Below are 20,590 nucleotides of genomic sequence, written 5' to 3' on the forward strand. Positions count from 1 at the left end.
TTGATTATTTGAACAATAAGCTATGATAAATAACCACAACAAATGCTCTGCCTGTCTCATCTGCAGCATGTGTTCAGTTCGACACTGACCCAACAAGCGGCTGAAAAGCAACTTAAATTACTGTCGATGCCTATACAGCAGAGACATAATATCATTACCATTTACACAGTACTGGACCTGATGAACAGTGCAGCTGCATTTCAATTCTGCTGGCTGTACAGAGTCCATTAAAAAGAAAAAGAGGTCATTTATATTTAAAGACTGCCATCTGCTGGTCATTAACGCGTTATGGGTTATAGTAAATAATATTGGCCTATAAAATGACGGTGCAATCAACCCCTCTATAGGACTAATGCACAATCACAGTTATTAATTGAAAATTGTGATTAGTTTTGATGGCAATCAACATCATAGGACCTGATCAGACCTGAAATCAGCAGCATGTTCATAATGTGAAGTCCTAATGCAAATGTTTCAGAGAATTACAACATTGGGATTTATATTCACAGTGTTTCTGAAATTAATGGAAGAATAATTCAGCAAAACCATTTTTACAAATGAATATGCATGATAATCCCTCAGCTTTGTTGAAAGTTAAATATAAACAAAACCCAATCTTCTGAATTACACCACAAAGGAATACCAGAGCATATTTCTGCTGGCCAGCTAATTAATAAATCATCAATGAATTAATATGCATGTATTAGGTGGTAGAGGAGCACCGGTTTGTTCTTCGGATCACTGCTCACTTCTTCTCTTTCCCATTAGCAGTGCGGCTCATGTAATGACTCCCGTTTGCAGGATGTCTCTGTTGATATACACTCTAATTTTGTTCTGCGCTGCTCTCTGTAAAACATTGATTTAAAGACATCTGCCAGATCCACATGGGTCCTGCAAACAGATGAATTATTCATTTTGATATTATTCTGTATGCTTTATTTATGTTATGAAGCACCAATGTGATTTCCTACATAATATAGGCCTATATGGTATGAATGCCAAATTGGCTTTACAGTTATTTGTTGACTGGTATTTATCGCATGATGACAAAAGTAAATTCACAAATGTGTTAACATCCAAAAATTATGAACAATGGACAGACTGCTCTAACAGTTTAATATCCTAAATCCAGTGTTTTCAAACACTCACACAGATATAATGGCTCCTCCTTGTGGCAAACTTATGAAATAGCCATAACACTGCAATGAACTATACTGTCAATATCTTCATCAGAGAATAACACCACATCCTAAGATTAAAAAAGAGGTGTAGGCCTATTTATTGAGGATTTATTTAGAAATTAAAATGTAAAATGTTTGTACATTATTATTATTTTCCTTATAAGTAGCCTATGCAACAATACAGATAGTAGCCTAACCTAACTGATGCAAGTGAGATTTAAAAATGACGAGAAAGGTAAAATTACAGTAACAAAGTATTAAACACACACAAACACACACACACACACACCCACACCCACACACACACACACAATCTAATTTTGTAGATCACTTACTCTTCAGAAATATTCGAAATATTAACAATCGTGACATTATTCCATTGTTGACTCCAACTCAGTTTGAACACATTTTTCATACTTGTTTGTATTTGTTTGTTTGTTTTTCTGATGTCCAACGTGCATTCCCCTTGTCTTCCTTTTTTAATCTTTGAACCTTCATGAACAAATGTAATTTCTACCACATGCCTATTGTTTACTGTTGTGGTGGAATGTAAACACCTCTTTATAAAATGTCTAACTTATTTGTCCAGAGTTAGCATTTTATGACATCCTAAACACACACCTATTAAATCCTATTTCACACATTTTGTATAACTTGACAAATAACCGCAGCTTGAAATGACAAGCAATAGAATATTCCATTGTTCACTACTGAGACTGCAAGTCTCCGATTAGGTGTATAACACATTCATCCACCCAATAAACAAACAAAAACAAGGGCGTTTGGCATATTTGCGCAACTCTTTCAGTGTCTGCGCAAACCTCAGCGCAGCGAGGACGTGCCGGGCGCACGGCGCGCTTGATTAAATGACGTCACTGTGTCATGTCGACGGGAGTGTGCGCCATCTTGAAGCGAAAGCAAATCACGGGCAGATCCCGCTCTCGCTGAACCCGCTTTCATTCCGCGCTCGTTCATACCGTCCGCCCGGCTGAGCTCGAGGATTAGCCGCGCTGAAGGCTCGAGGCACAGGCACAGGCACTGGAGATGATGGCAGGTAAACGCGCCGCGCTGGGGGTTGTGTGTGTTGATAGGCGGGGGCGCGAGCGGCAGCAGTGCGGCCTAAACATCAAACCAGCCCCCTTTACTGAGACTATCAAACCCACATACACTGCTTTATCTCAGTATGCATGCTCGTGCGGGACAGGGGTTTGAGTTCAGCGTGATTAAATGCTTCTGGGAGGTTGATCTGTGCATGCATTTAAATGCAGTTGTGGTGTTGTTGTTGTTGCAGGGGTTGGTGGAGGCAATGATTTCCAGTGGTGCTTCTCCCAGGTCAAAGGAGCCACAGATGAAGATGTTGCAGAAGGTAAATAATGGTTTGCTTTGTTCTTAAACACCCTTGGGTGAGTATGCATGAGCGATGAGGTTTGTTAAATGGAAATCATGCATGGCGAGATATGATAGGAAGAGATGGAGTGTTGTAAATCCATGAAAATTACACGTCCATCCCAAAGATTGACATTTCTGTCCAAAAAAAAAGTGTTCTCACCCTTTTTCAAATAGTAAATGGAGTGAAGGCAATAGACAGATGATATTGTGTGTCTAACTTTGCATTGCAGTACTGTAAATAATACTGTTTGTTTGGTCTTGAATGACAAATTCCTTGTGATGTTCCTCATTTGTAAGTCGCTTTGGGTAAAACCACTTGCTAATAGATGTCAGCAGTAATGCACAGTTTGCTGGACATTATCACAAAACACACATAGACAAGTAGATATATATGCACAAATGCATGGACGTGAAATATTGATTTAAGTGAAACCGTAGAGGAAAATGTGTAAAAATACTGATGTCTCAAGTTGCACTCAAAGTCTTGTCCAATCAAATGCTCCCCCCATATACTTCTCAATGCAAGATACCACAGGAAAACATGGTAAAACATTTTTTAATAATAACCATAGGCTACTTCCCCAGTTGATTAGTCTGTACATTATTACAGCAGTTTTCTGAGATGTTATGCTTAAATATGCAAATTAGTCATGATCTAATTAATATGCACTAATTTACATATATTTCCAGGACAGAAATCTGAACATTGGATAAAGCCAGGTTCAAATAGTTTTTTTGTTGTTGTTGTTGACATATTAGAGGTTTTTACAGAGCTGATTTTGTCACTCCATAAATCAGATGGTGCATTTTCACCATGTTTAAAGAAATAAAATGTTCTATAAATCAGGCATATGATAAGAACAAACCCCTCTGTAAAAACCTCTAGAATATAATTCGGAATGAAACGGTAAAGTTTTACTGCAAGTGCTACTGAAGTCGAGATTTCTTTATCAGTATGTGTTTATTACGTTTTGAATTTTAAGCAAAAAGATAAAGTGCAATAAAATAAACGTGTAAATGTGTAATTCGGATGTTATCTGAGAGATGTCATGGAACCAAAATAGCCTGCAATCTCAAGAAGAAGAAAAAAGTGTTTTTTCCTGTAGTGTCTTGCCTTACCTCTTTCTAGCAATGACGAGTAGCAGATGATTGGCTATATATAAAGAGAACAATATGTCAGTTTTACTGAACGTGGGAAAGAACGCAATGTTCCGCATACTATTTTGTGAGTTTTTAATCTCATGAAGGCAAGTGTTGGCAAACAAACATTCAGCATAGCACAGTAGTAACAAATTAAAAATCTGTATTAATATGACATGACACGTTATAGATTGCTTTATGAGCGTCAGTTAGCATGTGTGCTGCATTCTGGGGCTCCAGTAGGGAAGCACATCCTGCCTTTGAAACGGCGGAAAGCACGTCCAACTGGTCCGACCAGCTCACATTATCCATGTGTCGCTCCATCCAGAGATCAGTGAGAGAGGCTTGGGAATACAGTTGTGCTTCTGAATCCCTGAAAGCAAATTGACGTTCATTGTGGTGCTTCGATTTTGTTATTTGCTTTAAGCACTTTGTCAAGTAGGTTTTTGGGAGTCTTTTTGTTGTTGTTTTTGGGTGGTTTCTGCATGAAATATTTTTGCTAGCCTAAATCTATCAGGTTTGCGTGTGGCTTGTCGCTTTTTATAAGACTAAATGTTGCTTTTTATTTGACACGGTTTTATTCAGTTCAGAGAGATTCTTAAAAGGAAATCTGTCATCACTGACTCTCTCTCATGTCATTCTAAACCCACAAGTCTTTCATTCAACTTTAAAACGCAACTGAAGATATTTTCAGTGAAATCCGAGAGACTTCTGTCCATTCATTGAAAGTATTCGCGGTTTAAACTTTCATAAGGAGATCGTAAAATAAATCCAAATAAATGAAGCGGTTTAATCCAAGTGTTCTCAAGAGAAACGGTCGTTTTATAATGGTGAACAGATTGAATATAGGCTTTTATTCACATATAAACATTGATCAATAAACAGAAGCTCAACCGTACTTGCTTGACACGCGAGAACAAACCTCATTGGATCTCACGCATCAAGCAAGCATGCTTGAGCTTCCGTTTACCAAATTTGAATCCTCTATTTACGTTCTCTGATCAATGTGTGAATAAATTATATCTATTAGTCATATAAAGTAGTCTTGTCTCTTCAGAAGACTTGGGGTAAACCGCTTGATTCATGTGGGGTTTTTTTATAATCCCTTTATGAACGCTTTAAAGCATCAGAGTTTTGGGTGAATAGACTTTCAATAAAGGGGCAGAAATCTCTCAAATTTCATAAAAAATATCTTCATTTGTGTCCCAAAGATGAACAAGAGTCTTACAGGTTTGGAATGAAATGAAGAGTTAGTAATTATATGATGGAATTTTCATTTTTGGTTTAACTGACCCTTTAATGAAGTATAATGTTGAAACAAAAGTTTTTAGTGACTTAAGGCCCGTTTACAATAACTATAAAGATATGGTTCTGAAAATCGTTCTCAACATTGAGGAATAGCAGTTCACACCACAGCTGTAACAATAACGACACAATATTATAGTTGGAATCACTTTCAGAACGATTTAATCCAGCTGATGACAACAATAAAAACATTGACAGCCAATCAGAATGCATCCTGTGACAAGCTCAAGCATTTAAAGTGACAGTCAAGCACGCGCATAGAATAAACAGAGCGATATCGTCCGCTGGCGACGTGTACGCTAATTGTTATCTTTATAGTGTGTAAACTAGCCTTTAGTTGTGTGTTGTTGTTAATATGGTGGCGCTTCGTTGTTGATGTTTTTGCCACTTCCAGGTCTCGGCTTTGCCCTCTGTGTAAAAAAACAAACGGATTTCTAGGAAATGGACACATGTTGACTTGTGTAATATCATCTGAGCAGACTGGCCCCTTATGTGGAAGAGAAGGTTATTTAGAGATGACTGTATCGCTTGCTGGACTGTGAGGTGTGATCGCTCCGAGTGGCAATATTCCTTTTTTCTGAATTCTGCGCATATGGGAATTTTTAGGCCGTAGCGATAAGGATGCATGCAAATTTGGATTCAAAATACAATTACAGTGTTGTTTTTTTATTAGCAGACCTTCAGACTGTGTGTTTACAGGATCTAAAGATAGAAATAAATACGGACTGTCTTTCTCACACTCACACTTTCTCACTAAACAGCTCTGAGATAGTCGCTGCTGGCTCACAGCCAATGTGTTTTCCAAGTAATTCCTAAGTGTGAAGACTTCCGGTTTCATTTCAATTCTCTTTTTTTTTTTTGTCGAGCTTTTGATTTTAAAACAAGAACCCGAGGACTAGTCATAAGATGTTCTTATAGTGTTATTGACTTGTTGCATATGTTTTACTGGACTAAATGTGCAAAATATGGTTCATATTGTTTGTTTCATACTGGCTGTTTGTTTGACTCATCACTTAAGGATTAATAAGATGTCTTTTATCAAAGTGATATGCCTGATATTGCAATAAACAGTCAATTGAAGTATACAAATTTATAACTTAAACAACAGCCATTGTTGTCGAGTAGATAAAAAAAAAGAACTAAAGTGCAATTTTCCCCACACATAAGTATATAAAAATATAATCCTATGCAAATTTGTTTTTGTTTTTCCAGTAATGAACTGCAATGTTTTTGTGAAATGTCTTGGATTGTATGTAAATTTCTATCTATTTTTTAAATCATGTTGGTGAGTGTATTGTGAATTTTCCATCTTGTCCAGCCTCAGTTGTGCTTTTTATCTAGCCCTGAATGACTTTTAAACAGGAAGTGAGTAATTTGTGGGAAGGACTGCGCTGCAAACTCCCTTAAAGTTATATGCTCTTGTTTATGAGGCAATAATTCATTTGGGATGACACATTGTAGGGTCCCTGTCAAGTGTGTGTGTGTGTGTGGGGTTGGTTCCCCTCATGATTTTACCTGTCTAACATGGCCGCACAGAACCGCGTCGCTCACCCTCCCTGCGTCCACACCGCAGCTTCTCCAGGCTCTTAAATCTTCCTCTGTCTTCTGTGTGCTGACAGCCACAGTCTGCAACTGTGCTATAATGGCTTCTCCCTACCTTTCAGGATGGGTATGTGTGCTTTTATTTCCGTGTGCGCTCCGCTTGTTTTTGAGCTTTTCGAGGTCAGGCTTGGTCTGCTTTTCCTAGCGCTAACGGACTGTATGATGCTGTGATTTGATCTGGTTTCGGGAGGTGCTGATGTAATGTTGCTGTAGGATGTCCGAGGTGGACGTTAGCAGCTTTAGGACGAATCGTTCGTTTTTTTTAAAAGGTGGTGGTGGTCAACACCCATCATGTTCCTGCCTACGCTTCCCCGCTGCTGCGGCTGTTTGTGTTGTGATACAGTACAGTGATGTTTGCTCTGGATCTGATACAGTACAGTGGTGTGTGCTCTGGGTCTGATACAGTACAGTGGTGTTTGCTCTGGGTCTGATACAATACAGCGGTGTTTGCTCTGGATCTGATACAGTACAGTGGTGTTTGCTCTGGGTCTGATACAGTACAGCGGTGTTTGCTCTGGGTCTGATACAGTACAGTGGTGTTTGCTCTGGGTCTGATACAGTACAGTGGTGTTTGCTCTGGGTCTGATACAGTACAGTGGTGTTTGCTCTGGATCTGATACAGTACAGTGGTGTTTGCTCTGGGTCTGATACAGTACAGCGGTGTTTGCTCTGGGTCTGATACAGTACAGTGGTGTTTGCTCTGGGTCTGATACAGTACAGTGGTGTTTGCTCTGGGTCTGATACAGTACAGTGGTGTTTGCTCTGGGTCTGATACAGTACAGCGGTGTTTGCTCTGGGTCTGATACAGTACAGTGGTGTTTGCTCTGGGTCTGATACAGTACAGCGGTGTTTGCTCTGGGTCTGATACAGTACAGTGGTGTTTGCTCTGGGTCTGATACAGTACAGTGATGTTTGCTCTGGATCTGATACAGTACAGCGGTGTTTGCTCTGGGTCTGATTAGGGCTGGGCGATATGGCCAAAAAAAAATATCACGATATTTTTTTTTATATCAGTCGATATCGATAATTATCGATAAATGTCAAATCTTTATTTATTTCAAGTTTAAAGACAGATTTGTACTCCTAAGTGAAAGCTGTAGAAACCAGAGCATTGTGTTTTTAAACTACTCTTTATTGTCAGAAAATATCATGACAAACACTTGACAAACAGGTGAACATTTCACAAATCCGAGGTAGAACATTCAAATATTTGACATTTTTCCTTAACAAAATAAATATCTTTATTTCAGTAGTATTAGCTTGAGTTAGGATGCAGATTTACTTTATACAATTTATGTTCATTAACAAAAACAGTAAAATCTGTTAAAAAAAAGTAACAACATTATTTGTATTTGGTAAAATGTAATATTCTTTAGTTTTATTAAAATTAACCATTGGTCATCCAGCATCATGCATTTAGATCATGATAACCACAGATAAAATGTAACTTTATGGTTTCTATGTGAGAAACGTCACATATTGTGACGTTTCTATGGTATTTATGAAAACCAGTAGCCTAAATACATTATTAAAAACTGTAATTATATTCCATTAGTCCTTTAATACATTGTCTACATTAATAATATTATACAATTCAATATATATATATCCCACATTTCATGGTGCAGTTAATATTACTAGGCTAACGTTACAGTAATGTTAAATCCGTGGTAAATGATGGGAATGTGTAGACGGGAAAGCTTTGACTGTATCGTTGCGCACTGTGTTCTCCTGTTCGTCAGCGCTGTTTCATCTGCCTTTAAACTGGTTTAAATCACTGAGACATTTGTGTTCCTCGCTGAATTCAAGCGCTCTCACTGGATCTAGTGACCGAGACCGATCAGAGTAAACGCGTCTGCTCTAGTGAGCTCGCGCTCGCGCTGCCGTTTGTACTTTGAGCCGAGCGGATAAACGGTCCGTGTGGCGCGCGCGGTTCAAATGAGATTCGTTCCGCTTTTGGCGCAAAAAAAATTATCGAACATTTATCGAGCTCTTGATATCGTTTTATCGAGAAAAATTATATCGCGATAATTATCGTTATCGTTTTATCGCCCAGCCCTAGGTCTGATACAGTACAGCGGTGTTTGCTCTGGGTCTGATACAGTACAGTGGTGTTTGCTCTGGGTCTGATACAATACAGCGGTGTTTGCTCAGGGTCTAAACAGTACAGTGGTGTTTGCTCTGAGTCTGATACAATACAGCGGTGTGTGCTCTGGGTCTGATACAGTGCAGCGGTGTTTGCTCTGGGTCTGATACAGTACAGTGGTGTTTGCTCAGGGTCTGATACAGTACAGCGGTGTTTGCTCTGGGTCTGATACAGTACAGCGGTGTTTGCTCAGGGTCTGATACAGTACAGTGGTGTTTGCTCTGGGTCTGATACAGTACAGTGGTGTTTGCTCTGGGTCTGATACAGTACAGTGATGTTTGCTCTGGATCTGATACAGTACAGCGGTGTTTGCTCTGGGTCTGATACAGTACAGCGGTGTTTGCTCAGGGTCTAAACAGTACAGTGGTGTTTGCTCTGGGTCTGATACAGTACAGTGGTGTTTGCTCTGGGTCTGATACAGTACAGTGGTGTTTGCTCTGGGTCTGATACAGTACAGTGGTGTTTGCTCAGGGTCTGATACAGTACAGTGGTGTGTGCTCTGGGTCTGATACAGTTCAGTGGTGTGTGCTCTGGGTCTGATACAGTACAGCGGTGCGTCTTTTTCAGATGCACAGGATGAAACATCCTATAGTTAATGGATAGTTAATCGAATAGTTAATGACCACGGTTCTCCTCACGACAGTGTATCTCACAAAAACATGCCCAGGTCACATAACACCTCACCCACAGTCAAGACAAATATTTTAAATAAAATGTGTTTATATTTTGCAGAAATAAAATGATTTTTTCATATAAAATGTTTTGCATTTGTTCATTTTTATGACAATAAACCTTAAGCAAGACATGTCATTACTGAGAGAAGTTGATAAACCAGTATGAAATTAAATTGTTATATAATAAAAAAATAAAAAATAAAATATATATAATATTATATTGTACGTTATATTAAAAAGAACAATAATGATTACATTAAAATGCAATTATTATTTTATGATAAAGTAATGTAGATGTATATTTATTTCAAATGTTGAATTTCTTAAATATATAAATTGTCGCTTGAACATCTTTTGCACATCTTATTTGCTATCATTAAATTGTAACTTATTAAATACTATATTATTATTATTAAAAATATATTAATAGCAAAATACATATGTGCAGATATACAATAGTATTTAATGTTTTTTAAATATTTATTAAATGTAAGTGTTGACTTAACTATTTTGTGCACATCTTATTTGCTTATTAACTTAAACATTATTGTAATGGGAATATAAGCAGAACATTTGCTTAATTGTGTGCTTTATGCAATGTGAAAAACGGTCACCAAAATAGCCCTCATTTTCTGTATGCAAAAATGATCATATCTATCTTTGTTGATCTTGGAGTGAAATATGAGCGGGCGTGTTCTTGCTGTGTTGTGTGAGGTTCACCCGCTGATGTTTCTGAGTCATCAGATTCTCTGTCACTGGTGTGACTAGAGATTGATTAATCAGACACAGACTGTCCAGAACACACACACGTGCAGAGACCCGAGGGCTTTGTATGTTTGTTGCTTATTAGCTGATCCTTCAGCCCAGGGTTTCTATTGGTTAGCGTTGCTGGATTATGGCAAAGTCATAATCAAGATTGTTGGTCAATATTGTAATCATGATTATTTTTTTGATTTTCTTCATTAGTTGATTTTCAGAAATCAATCATAATTTGCTCACCCTCATGTTGTGTTTTGATTGTTTTTACAAAAGGAGAATTTTTTTAAACTTTGGTGCCTATTAACTTCCATTACAATAATTGAGCTACACCAGCCACTTTATTTACCCTTGTCCTTCTGAAATAAAATTATTTAGCATGTTCTGTTTTGTGAATTGATATACGTTTTTATTCATCATATATTTCAATAATTTTTGCCCGTCATATAAAAGTTAGCTTGAAATGGAATGAGGGCTGGGACTGGGTATCGATTCACATGTCTCGATTCCAATTCACAAGATCTCAATTCGATTCACTGATTTCAATTATTCCATTTTCACTGGCCCCACCACAAAGTCATAAATGAATAAAATATTTATTGTTTTTGTCCCATGTATCCTTGTATTGCAATAAATAAGGTTATGACACCCACAATTTTAGATACAAGTAAAATTTAACAATTCTCGATTCCAATTTCAATACCACAGATAAAACTAATATAAATTTCAAAGATTATTAAAGACAAGTTAACAGTCATTAATAAAAAAGAACAAATAGTTAAACTACAAGCAATAACACAAATAAATACAATAGAACAAAGATACAAATGAAATGATCAGTGCATTTTAAGGTTTTTCAGGCAATAAAGATCGATTCGTGGATTTTGAGAATTGATATCAAATCGACCACATTTATAAAACATAAAAAAATTATTAAGGATTTTTTTTTTGCCGGCCCTGAATGGAATAAAGATGTGTCTGATTACTTTGGATGTAAAAGTATGTTCTCTAACTCATGTGGCACATTCATTTGTGGGCAGGTTATGTTGTTGCATAGTTATTTTTATTTTTCCCCTCAAAGTCACAAGGTTGAGTAAATAATTGCGTTCTCCCGTAGCTTTGGTGGTGCTCAATGGTGAAGTTTCTTTCTGTGTAAACTGAAAACACAGAAGTCTTTCTCTTTTTTTCAGTGTATCATATCATAACCTTGTTTTATCAGACACCAGTAACCTGTTACTGTTTTTAACCAGACACCATGTAGTTAAAACCAGATTTCTCCATTTTGATTCGTTGCTTATCAGCGTTTCTCACCTGGTGTAGAGTTTCCTCATCAAATCCACACTGTGAAGAAACCAAATAGCCGTTAGCTTTGTTTCAGTTCTATAAATGTACAAGAGGCATTTGATTATCTCTCATACTGTGTTTTTGGCATGTGAACCGTTGTCTGAATGAAGGCCAGGTCTGTGTGCGTCGAGCTAATTGTTCTGTTTCAGGAACACTGAATCATTCCTCTGTTTATCCCTGTGCCCTTCCCTCGGAGCGAGAGACATCACAGAGGAAGTCATCCACACAGAGGAAGCCAAATCCAACAGATTTGTGTTAACTCAAGTTTAACAAGTTTTAACCTAAAACTCAAACTGAAGCGTTTATGAAGATGAGACTTGAGTAATGAATGTTTTAAAGTGCCCCTATTATGTAGCGTGTAATATAGCTGTTTGTGAATATAAAAGATATGCAAAGTTTCATAGATCAAGATAAATGGACAAAGAACAACATCTACTTCGACCCGCAATTCAACACTGTAGTTGTTGCTGAAGCCCTGAAGAGTTTTAGTTTTGTTGACGATGGTGTTTTCTGCTCTGCGAAAGCAAATCCACTTTCTCTGACTCGTATTGATACGATAAAACTGACTCCATTGTTACTGTTCGTACAAGCGCTGAGGAACTGAAATTCAGATATAGCCTATTACAAGGCGTTTTGCTTCCAACACGCAGTGTATTATTAGACCACAATAGACTGGGACATCTGACCAATCAGAGCAGAGTTGGGTCGCGAAAGGAGAGGTTAAGAGAGACTGAAACCTTTTAGACACCGTGAGAAAAGAGATGCTGCAATGCATATTGTGCTGATATTATTAAAGTGTTTTTTGATATTATTGGGTGAATGTAAACCTATTGTTGGAGACCTACAGAACAAAAATAGAAACCTTTAAAATATCATAATATGAGCACTTTAAGTGGCACAACATACAATGATCAGTCCAAGAACATGCATTTAGAAAGTAACTTGGCTCAATTTTGATGTGAAAGCTTTCTACTTTCTTAAAGCTGTGCATGTTGAATGCATGGAAGACATGATTGTCTAATCTTTCTTTCTTCCTTTTGATTATACAGCGGACATTATCTCAACTGTTGAATTTAACTATTCTGGGGAGTTACTAGCCACAGGAGACAAAGGGGGAAGAGTCGTCATATTTCAGAGAGAACAGGAGGTGATGCAACAATAAATATATATGTATATTTAGAATATGTGACTCAATAGATGTGTTAACTAGTGTGTTCAATGTTTCTCTTCACAGAGTAAAAACCGCCCACTCTCAAGAGGGGAATACAACGTGTACAGCACTTTTCAGAGTCATGAGCCTGAGTTTGATTACTTGAAAAGTTTAGAAATAGAGGAGAAGATCAATAAAATCCGATGGCTCCCGCAACAGAACGCTGCACACTTTCTCCTGTCCACAAATGGTATGAAGAGTAAATTGTGCTTTTGCTTCTTCTTTATTTTTTGTGCTATCTTTCAAAAGTTTGGGGTCTTTAAGATTTATTTATTGTAAAGTAATTAATACTTTTCAGCAAGGATGCATTAAAGTTAGGGTTGGCCATTTCAGAGCGGCTAGCAATAGCAAGCTATCTCTGAAAGCATTAGATCCCTCCCTCCAGTGCGCTCTAAAGCCACACCACCTTTAAAACACATGGTCACACACAGCTGGAGCAGATTCAGCAAAGCGTCATGAGACGGCATTAAATTACCTCATGTCTCAAAGCACATAACATTACAATAATAATGAACGTAAACAACTTGCAAAGCTCTGACTTGTACCAGCTGACTGCTGCAGATTAGTTTCGGCATTGATAGTGTTGCCAGAGAAACGCATAAATCCGAGTCTGAGGACGTGAAAAGCTTCGGGTCACGGATCGCCATCTTGTAATTGCGCACAGAGTTATGGAAATGCTTACTCTGACAGGCAGGTAGGGCATCCTATCATTGCATTCGGACCAAATGCAATGATTGGATGAACATTTTTCGGTCCTAAAACTTCCATAGAAGATATTTGTGAGAAAAAAATAAATGTTTATATTGTGAGCAGATTTTTTCAAGAAAAAAATCATACAGACCCCAAACTTTTGAATGGTAGTTTTTCTATAGATGTTCCCAAACTATTTGAGCTGCCTACAGTACCTAGATAGTATTGTGATCATCCTGACAAAAATATAATGTATTTTGCACTGATTAAAGAAAACATGTTTGTGTTTTGGCTCCATTTTAGCTCACTAGGTTTCAGATATGCAGTTTGTCTGTTACTGATTTGTATAATTTTCTTATCATAAAGACAAAACCATTAAACTATGGAAGATTAGTGAAAGGGACAAACGAGCGGAAGGATACAACCTTAAAGACGAAGACGGAAGACTGCGAGATCCGTTTCGAATCACATCACTACGGGTTAGTCTGTCTCTTTTATTCCCATGACATTCTGAGTTGCAAGTGCAGCCAGTAGCTGTGCAGTGAAGCACTGGTTTTTAGTTAATAAATATTTAATTCATATATATATATAGTAATTTCACTGATGTTTACAGAACTTGCAGTCTGTAGAGTACAGAGTGCGACTGTACAATTTTTTGATACCGCAGTAGATGCATATGCTGGTTGTCAGTGGGGCAGGACTGCTTAATGTTATTTACAGAGCGAGATGTGTTGCAGACTAGTCAAGACAAGGATATATTTGGGAAAAACTGTACAACAGTGAATCATAAATTTATTGGAACCTTTAATAATAGGTGAAGTTAATTCTTAAATATAGCATTGTTCACTATTAGCAATATGGTTCCTTAACTAATGTTTAGCTATCGATGTAGAAATATTTGACTAGTTAAAGTTAATTTGAAAAGGCGCTATATAAATGTAACGGATTAATTAATTATAATTAAAAATAAGATATACTTTTTTTTTTATTGTTAGTTAATGTTAACTATTGCATTAACCCAAACTGGTTAGTGAGATTAAAATTAATCATAAAAATAATTAAAATAAAACAAACAAAAAAAACTTAATATTGCATTTGTTTTCCTGCATGTCATGTGATCATTAACTGACATTAGAGAACTGTGAACATGTGACTGTTTTTAATGGAAATATTAGCTTCAAGGAAAATGTTTTAGGTCAAATGGGTTCGAGTCTTATTTAACAAATATAGAACCTTAATTGTAAACTCTTTGGAACCAGTTATAATCGTATGTTTGCTTATTTTTAGTGCATCACAATATGGTTGCGAAAAGATTACAATCAGCCTTAGATTATAAAAGATTACAATCAGCCTTAGAAATGAATCTAGGATGGGAGAGACAAGATGCTAATTTATTTTCCTTTTTACATTGTGGAAAATATTTTAAATAAATATGACATATTTAAAATGTAAATGCATTTAAATGTGTTTTTGTTTGTTTAATATTTCATTAAGTAACTCCGGTTGTCTTGCAGGTTCCTGTGCTGATGCCGATGGACTTGATGGTGGAAGCCAGCCCACGCAGAATATTTGCAAACGCACATACATATCACATCAATTCCATTTCAGTAAATAGTGATTATGAAACATACCTTTCTGCAGACGACCTCAGAATAAACCTCTGGCATTTAGAAATCACAGATAGAAGTTTTAGTATCCTTTACCTGATCTGTGGCTTGTTTTAATTGACATATGTCCTCCCTGAATTTATTTTGCTATAGAGGTGTTTATTTAAATATCTGTTTGTGCTTCAGTCAGTAGTCATAATTATGTTTTCATGACCATTTTACACCTTTAGAACTGAAGTGGCTGTTTTATTTGCTGCTGTACCTTATGTAAACATCCTCTATGCAGATGAAATAAGGTCAAGTGTTTGGGTTTGTGCCCTTGCCCATCCTTTAAAGGTGCAGTAAGCGATTTCTGAAAAAAACAGTTGGTATTGAAATAAGCACCCAAACAAACACACCCCTCCTTTAATTTCTCCTTCCGCAAGAAACTGGAAACACTATACAACACAGGCAACCACTAACATCAGACAGCTTGCGCAAGTATGGATGAATCAGCTGTGGTTCAACAACATCATCATAACACATCTTGTTTCTTTGAAACGGCAATGTTACTCGCGTGCCGAGCCGAAACAAAGCAACCTGTTTTCATGCCTTCCTGCTCTCCGGCGCTGGAAACTTTTTCCAATATTAACGCGGGTCCTTGCTCTTGCCTGATTGTATGTAACCCTTCTTCCAATAATTCTCCTCTGATATTTTCCTCTTTGCTAATTTCTCAGCTCTCTCTCTTTCTCAACTATCTCTCTTTTGAAAGAATTTCTTAGAAATCGCTTACTGCACCTTTAATAATAACCTCTTCGCAAAGCCTGAATTATCCTGCGACAGGTTCTTGAAACAATATAACCAAGGCCTAAAATGAGCACCTGCCAAGAGTCAAATATCTAAAAATTGACATTGGCCGGTAACATTTTTATGAATGAACGTGAAAAAACGTGAACAACGCTCGGGACAGTTGACGGGGCAGTGTTGAATCTTCACGAAAGTTTAAGCCTTTCCAAATTAAATATTCAAGTTTAAGGAGACATGAAAGGAAACTCGATTTGTTACTCGGGCTGTGGGAAGTTTTCTGTGTGCAAACATCCGAAGTACGTGTTCAAAAAGTTAGACATAAAACGTGTAACAGTATTTGCACATTGGATCCGTGCATTAGCACTTAAAGTGACAGCAGCCTAATATTCCTGCTGTGTGTGTTTTTAATGTTAATCAGTCAACAAAAGACAAAGAACAATCACTTATTGCTTTTGACTGAATAACAGTTGAAACTTTAATAAGGATTTATCTACGTTTCATAGCTGGTAAAAAAAAGTGTGGCTGTTAAATTTTCTGAAGTCATAGGCCTTTGCCAGGTGTGGCAAAAAGTTAGTTTTAGGCTCTGAATATAACCCTTTTAACAATTTTATTCTAAAACATACACATTTTTAATATTGAAGGCATTGGGCAATCTGAATATATTTTAAATATCAATTAGAAAACATCCTCCAATCATCTTTTTCAAACACGTTTTTGTTTCGAAGCCAAATCCCCAAGTAATGACCAAGGCCTGCAGCGGTGACGTCTCAACCGCTTTAAAGTGTGTGTGTGTGTGTGTGTACTTGTTTCTGTTGGTTTCCTTTATGGTTTCCCCCCTCAGACATTGTAGATATAAAACCAGCCAATATGGAGGAGCTGACGGAGGTGATAACGGCGGCCGAGTGTCACCCACACCAGTGTAACGTCTTTGTATACAGCAGTAGTAAAGGAACCATCCGCCTGTGTGACATGAGGGCTGGCGCGCTCTGCGATAGACATAGTAAATGTGAGTATTTGAAGTCAGTCCAATGTCTCTTCCTATTTTATTTTTATTTTTTTGCATCCCTTTATTTTCCATCAGATAGTCTGAACTTTTGAGAATTTGAGAAAGGCTGTGGAGAGTTCCTGTCCGTCTGTTTTTGCAGTGTGTTTCCAGTGTTCAATGTCTGCAGGGCCTTGTGTTACGTAATCACTGGGTTATGTAATTAATCGAACACTCTGTTCTCAACTTAGACCTCATTCCAGACCAGCAAAGCAAAACGGCAAACTCTGGCCTTTTACTTCCTGTCAAATGCACTCGTTTCAAAACACTGCACATGCATAAAAGTGAAGTGTTTGGATGGAATGCGTGGACTTTATATTCTTAATAATATGGAATAGCATTGGTATTGAGAAATGTCAACAAAAATTGTGGTTTTGTTTCTCCAAAGTTTTTGAGGAGCCAGAAGATCCCAGCAGCCGGTCGTTCTTCTCAGAAATCATCTCCTCCATATCCGACGTCAAGTTCAGCCACAGCGGCAGATACATGATGACCCGCGATTACCTCTCCGTTAAAGTTTGGGACCTGAACATGGAGAACCGGCCCGTAGAGACCTACCAGGTACAGTGGAGATCTGATTATTGCGACAACTGCCATTCCAGAGCCTGTCCAGTCATGTTTCGCATATTTTCAGAACATGGTGTTGCACGTCTTCAATTAATACATTCTTCAAATAGTGCCGGCACCTCCCCAAAGTTTCACACAGTGCTTAAATGTGTCTTATTTTGAGAGTGATATGTTTTTTGCTGATTCCCATGTGCTTCTCCGTTTCAGGTGCACGAGTACCTACGTAGCAAGTTGTGCTCGCTCTACGAGAACGACTGCATTTTCGACAAGTTTGAGTGCTGTTGGAACGGTTCAGACAGGTACAAAACTGTATTTCATGAGAGTGAATGTAGAGGTTTTCCACACGCTCTATTGAAGTCCCATTCCTACAGTTCCACATTTTAAAGCAGTTTATCCTTCCCAATAATGTGACGACCCTTATTTTATATATATATAGATGGATAGATGGATCGATGGATAGATAGATAGATAGATGGATAGATAGATAATATAGCTATTTATTGTTAAATATAGGTGAAACTTGAAAAATTTGAATATCATGCAAAAGTTCATTTATTTCAGTAATTCAACTTAAAAGGTGAAACTAATATATTATATAGACTCATTACATGCAAAGTCAGATATTTCAAGCCTTTATTTGTTATAATTTTGATGATTACAGCTATGAAAACCTTTTCGCAATATTCTAATTTTGATTTTGGGTTTTTTACATAAGCTGTAAACCATAATCATCAAAATTATAACAAATAAAGGCTTGAAATATCTCACTTGGCATGTCATATGTCTATATAATATATTAGTTTCACCTTTTAAGTTGAATTACTGAAATAAATGAACTTTTACACAATATTCGAGTTTCACCTGTATGTGTATATATTAGGGATGCACCGATACCAATGTGTGTGTAGATTTTTTATTTTTATTTACAATTAATTTCAGCTATTTATTATTAATTTTTATTTAATTTTCATTTTTATTTGGTTTCCCTGGCTTGAGTTCTTTGGAGGGTTTGGAAGCAAGTCTGCTACATAAAAAAAAAAAAAACTATTTATCTTTGATTTGTCAATATTACAGTAATCACAACAATTTGTGTGGATGACGCATGCCATATTATTTTTGCATATATTTAAAGACTGGATGGTATGTTTCTTGTGAAATATTTGAGTGATTAAAAACTACTCATTAAAAAATTGAGTGGAAGTTACTTGGTAAGTTTTTATCATGATAATATTTACTTAAATAATATTAATGATATAATGTAGGAAAAAAGGTTCTGATTCGTGTTGATGAAGTGGTACTTGAACGTTTCTGATGGGACTGAAAGAATCACTGAATCAGGCTTTTGAACTGAATCAATATAGTTAAAACCAATAGTTTGAAACCATTCAAGCCTACAAATCAGATGTCCTGCAGCAAAACCAATGCTTACCAGTGTTTAAGATGCAAACAAAGACTCGACCAGTGGCGTGACTGATTGAAAACGGTCATTATTTGACATTTGGTTGTGCAGAAATTCTCAAACTCAAGAGCCTTTTGAGACTGCGTTGAAGTAACATAACTTTACAATACGTTTGATTAATGACTAATCTTTATTCTTTTCCTTCCCTCGCCCCTGTGCTTCCCTCCTCCTCAGTGCCATCATGACGGGTTCCTACAACAACTTCTTTAGGATGTTCGACAGGAACACGCGCAGGGACATCACACTGGAGGCGTCGAGGGAGAACAGTAAACCCCGTGCCATGCTCAAACCCCGCAAGGTCTGCACCGGCGGCAAACGGAAGAAAGACGAAATCAGCGTGGACAGCCTGGACTTCAACAAGAAGATCCTACACACTGCCTGGCACCCGAAAGAGAACGTCATAGCTGTGGCCGCCACCAACAACCTGTATATATTCCAGGACAAACTTAATTAAAAAAAGAAAAAAAAAGAAAGAAAGAGTGATTTAAAAACAAAGAAGAAACAAAAATCAAGAAAAAAGAAACATCCCCTCCTCATCCCCGTTTCCCCCGGCCCTGATCGGAGGACACTCAAGAAATCTCGTACTTTGCTTAGTCGTTAAATCTGTAAGAGAAATATTGCTCCGTTGTCATCCTGACAAAGAAGTGAAGCACTTGTTTTACACATTTAGTCAAGGAAGCTGAGAGACATTGTATATTTAGGAAAAAGCTCTCTTTGGGAGGGCGTCAATAATTTAAATAATAAAATAAAGGCAGAGGTGAAGGCCAATTTCAACCAACCCTCCAGCGGCACCAATCCGCATTCAGACCAGATCAATTTCGCAAAAAGTCATACATGTATTCGTCTTTCGGCTGAGCCTTAAGGTTTTATGATTTGACGACCAAAAGTACGGAAACTCACCAGGATGAGTAACGTCTCGCTGTCAATCGTATGTACTCGCTGTTCGACTTCGAAATTCAGGCCTTCATGAGCGTTTGTTTATTGCCTGTTAACATTCCTTCCCCTGGCCCGACTCTCAGGCCTTGACCTTCTACCTTTTTAAGCACTTAAAACAGGTCTCCAATTTGGTCAGTGGACAGTTTCTTGTTTCTGTTTTCTTTCGTTTTTACTTTTGTTCTGTTTTTATACCTTTTTTTTCTTGTTTTCTCATGCATAATATCTACTCACTGACTGTATCTATATATTACACCCTCTGGTGTCAAACCACTTAATAAAAGTAACATAACTACAAAGAGAAAGCGTTTTTACATTATGAGCAGGTATGTATGAATTTTATGTTCTATATTTGCATGTAATCTGCATATGTAGATCTGGAGCGCCAGTGGTTAAAATGTGAAATCATCCTGCTGAACCTGTATCGGCAGCATTATTGGGGAATTCAACCCCCAAAAACGTGGAATTTACCAAATGAAATGACGCAAACTAAATAGATTTGGTTTTGGCCTCGATTTTATGGTTTCACTTGCTTGTATGTCGGAGGAGTCTAAAGACGACATCAAAACAAACGTAATTCCCTGATAATGAGCCGGTTGGGAAGCAAATCTCCATGTTGTACTACTTGAATTTGCAGTTGCACTGTTTGAATGAGGACATTGGCCATAAGCATCAGTATTGCCGTCTGATTTGCTTTAGATCCTGTTTTTATTTTGGTATTAGTTATTTTTCTTTCTCTTCTTTTCTTTTGTAAAGGGATTC

The 20,590-nt window shown here is 37.4% G+C and overlaps 1 protein-coding gene across 1 annotated transcript; it reads left to right on the forward strand.

The window, feature by feature from the left end:
• Nucleotides 1-1,981: 1,981 nt before the first annotated feature.
• ppp2r2d (protein phosphatase 2, regulatory subunit B, delta) lies at nucleotides 1,982-20,047 on the forward strand. Its single transcript, XM_079596377.1, has 10 exons — nucleotides 1,982-2,235; nucleotides 2,473-2,547; nucleotides 12,587-12,684; nucleotides 12,772-12,937; nucleotides 13,804-13,916; nucleotides 14,952-15,129; nucleotides 16,672-16,836; nucleotides 17,261-17,430; nucleotides 17,644-17,735; nucleotides 19,070-20,047. Exons 1-10 carry the CDS (start codon nucleotides 2,226-2,228, stop codon nucleotides 19,347-19,349), a joined length of 1,347 nt encoding a protein of 448 aa, XP_079452503.1. The 5' UTR covers nucleotides 1,982-2,225; the 3' UTR covers nucleotides 19,350-20,047.
• Nucleotides 20,048-20,590: the final 543 nt, after the last annotated feature.

This window comes from Phoxinus phoxinus (assembly GCF_949152265.1).
Source record: "Phoxinus phoxinus genome assembly, chromosome: 21".
Classification (NCBI taxonomy): Eukaryota; Metazoa; Chordata; class Actinopteri; order Cypriniformes; family Leuciscidae; genus Phoxinus; species Phoxinus phoxinus.

Bases quoted from the DNA above. Each gene is read 5' to 3' on its own strand.
- ppp2r2d (XM_079596377.1), top strand. The intron at 12,938-13,803 runs GTATGAAGAGTA...CTTATCATAAAG, and splicing joins CTTTCTCCTGTCCACAAATG to ACAAAACCATTAAACTATGG. The intron at 16,837-17,260 runs GTGAGTATTTGA...GTTTCTCCAAAG, and splicing joins CTGCGATAGACATAGTAAAT to TTTTTGAGGAGCCAGAAGAT.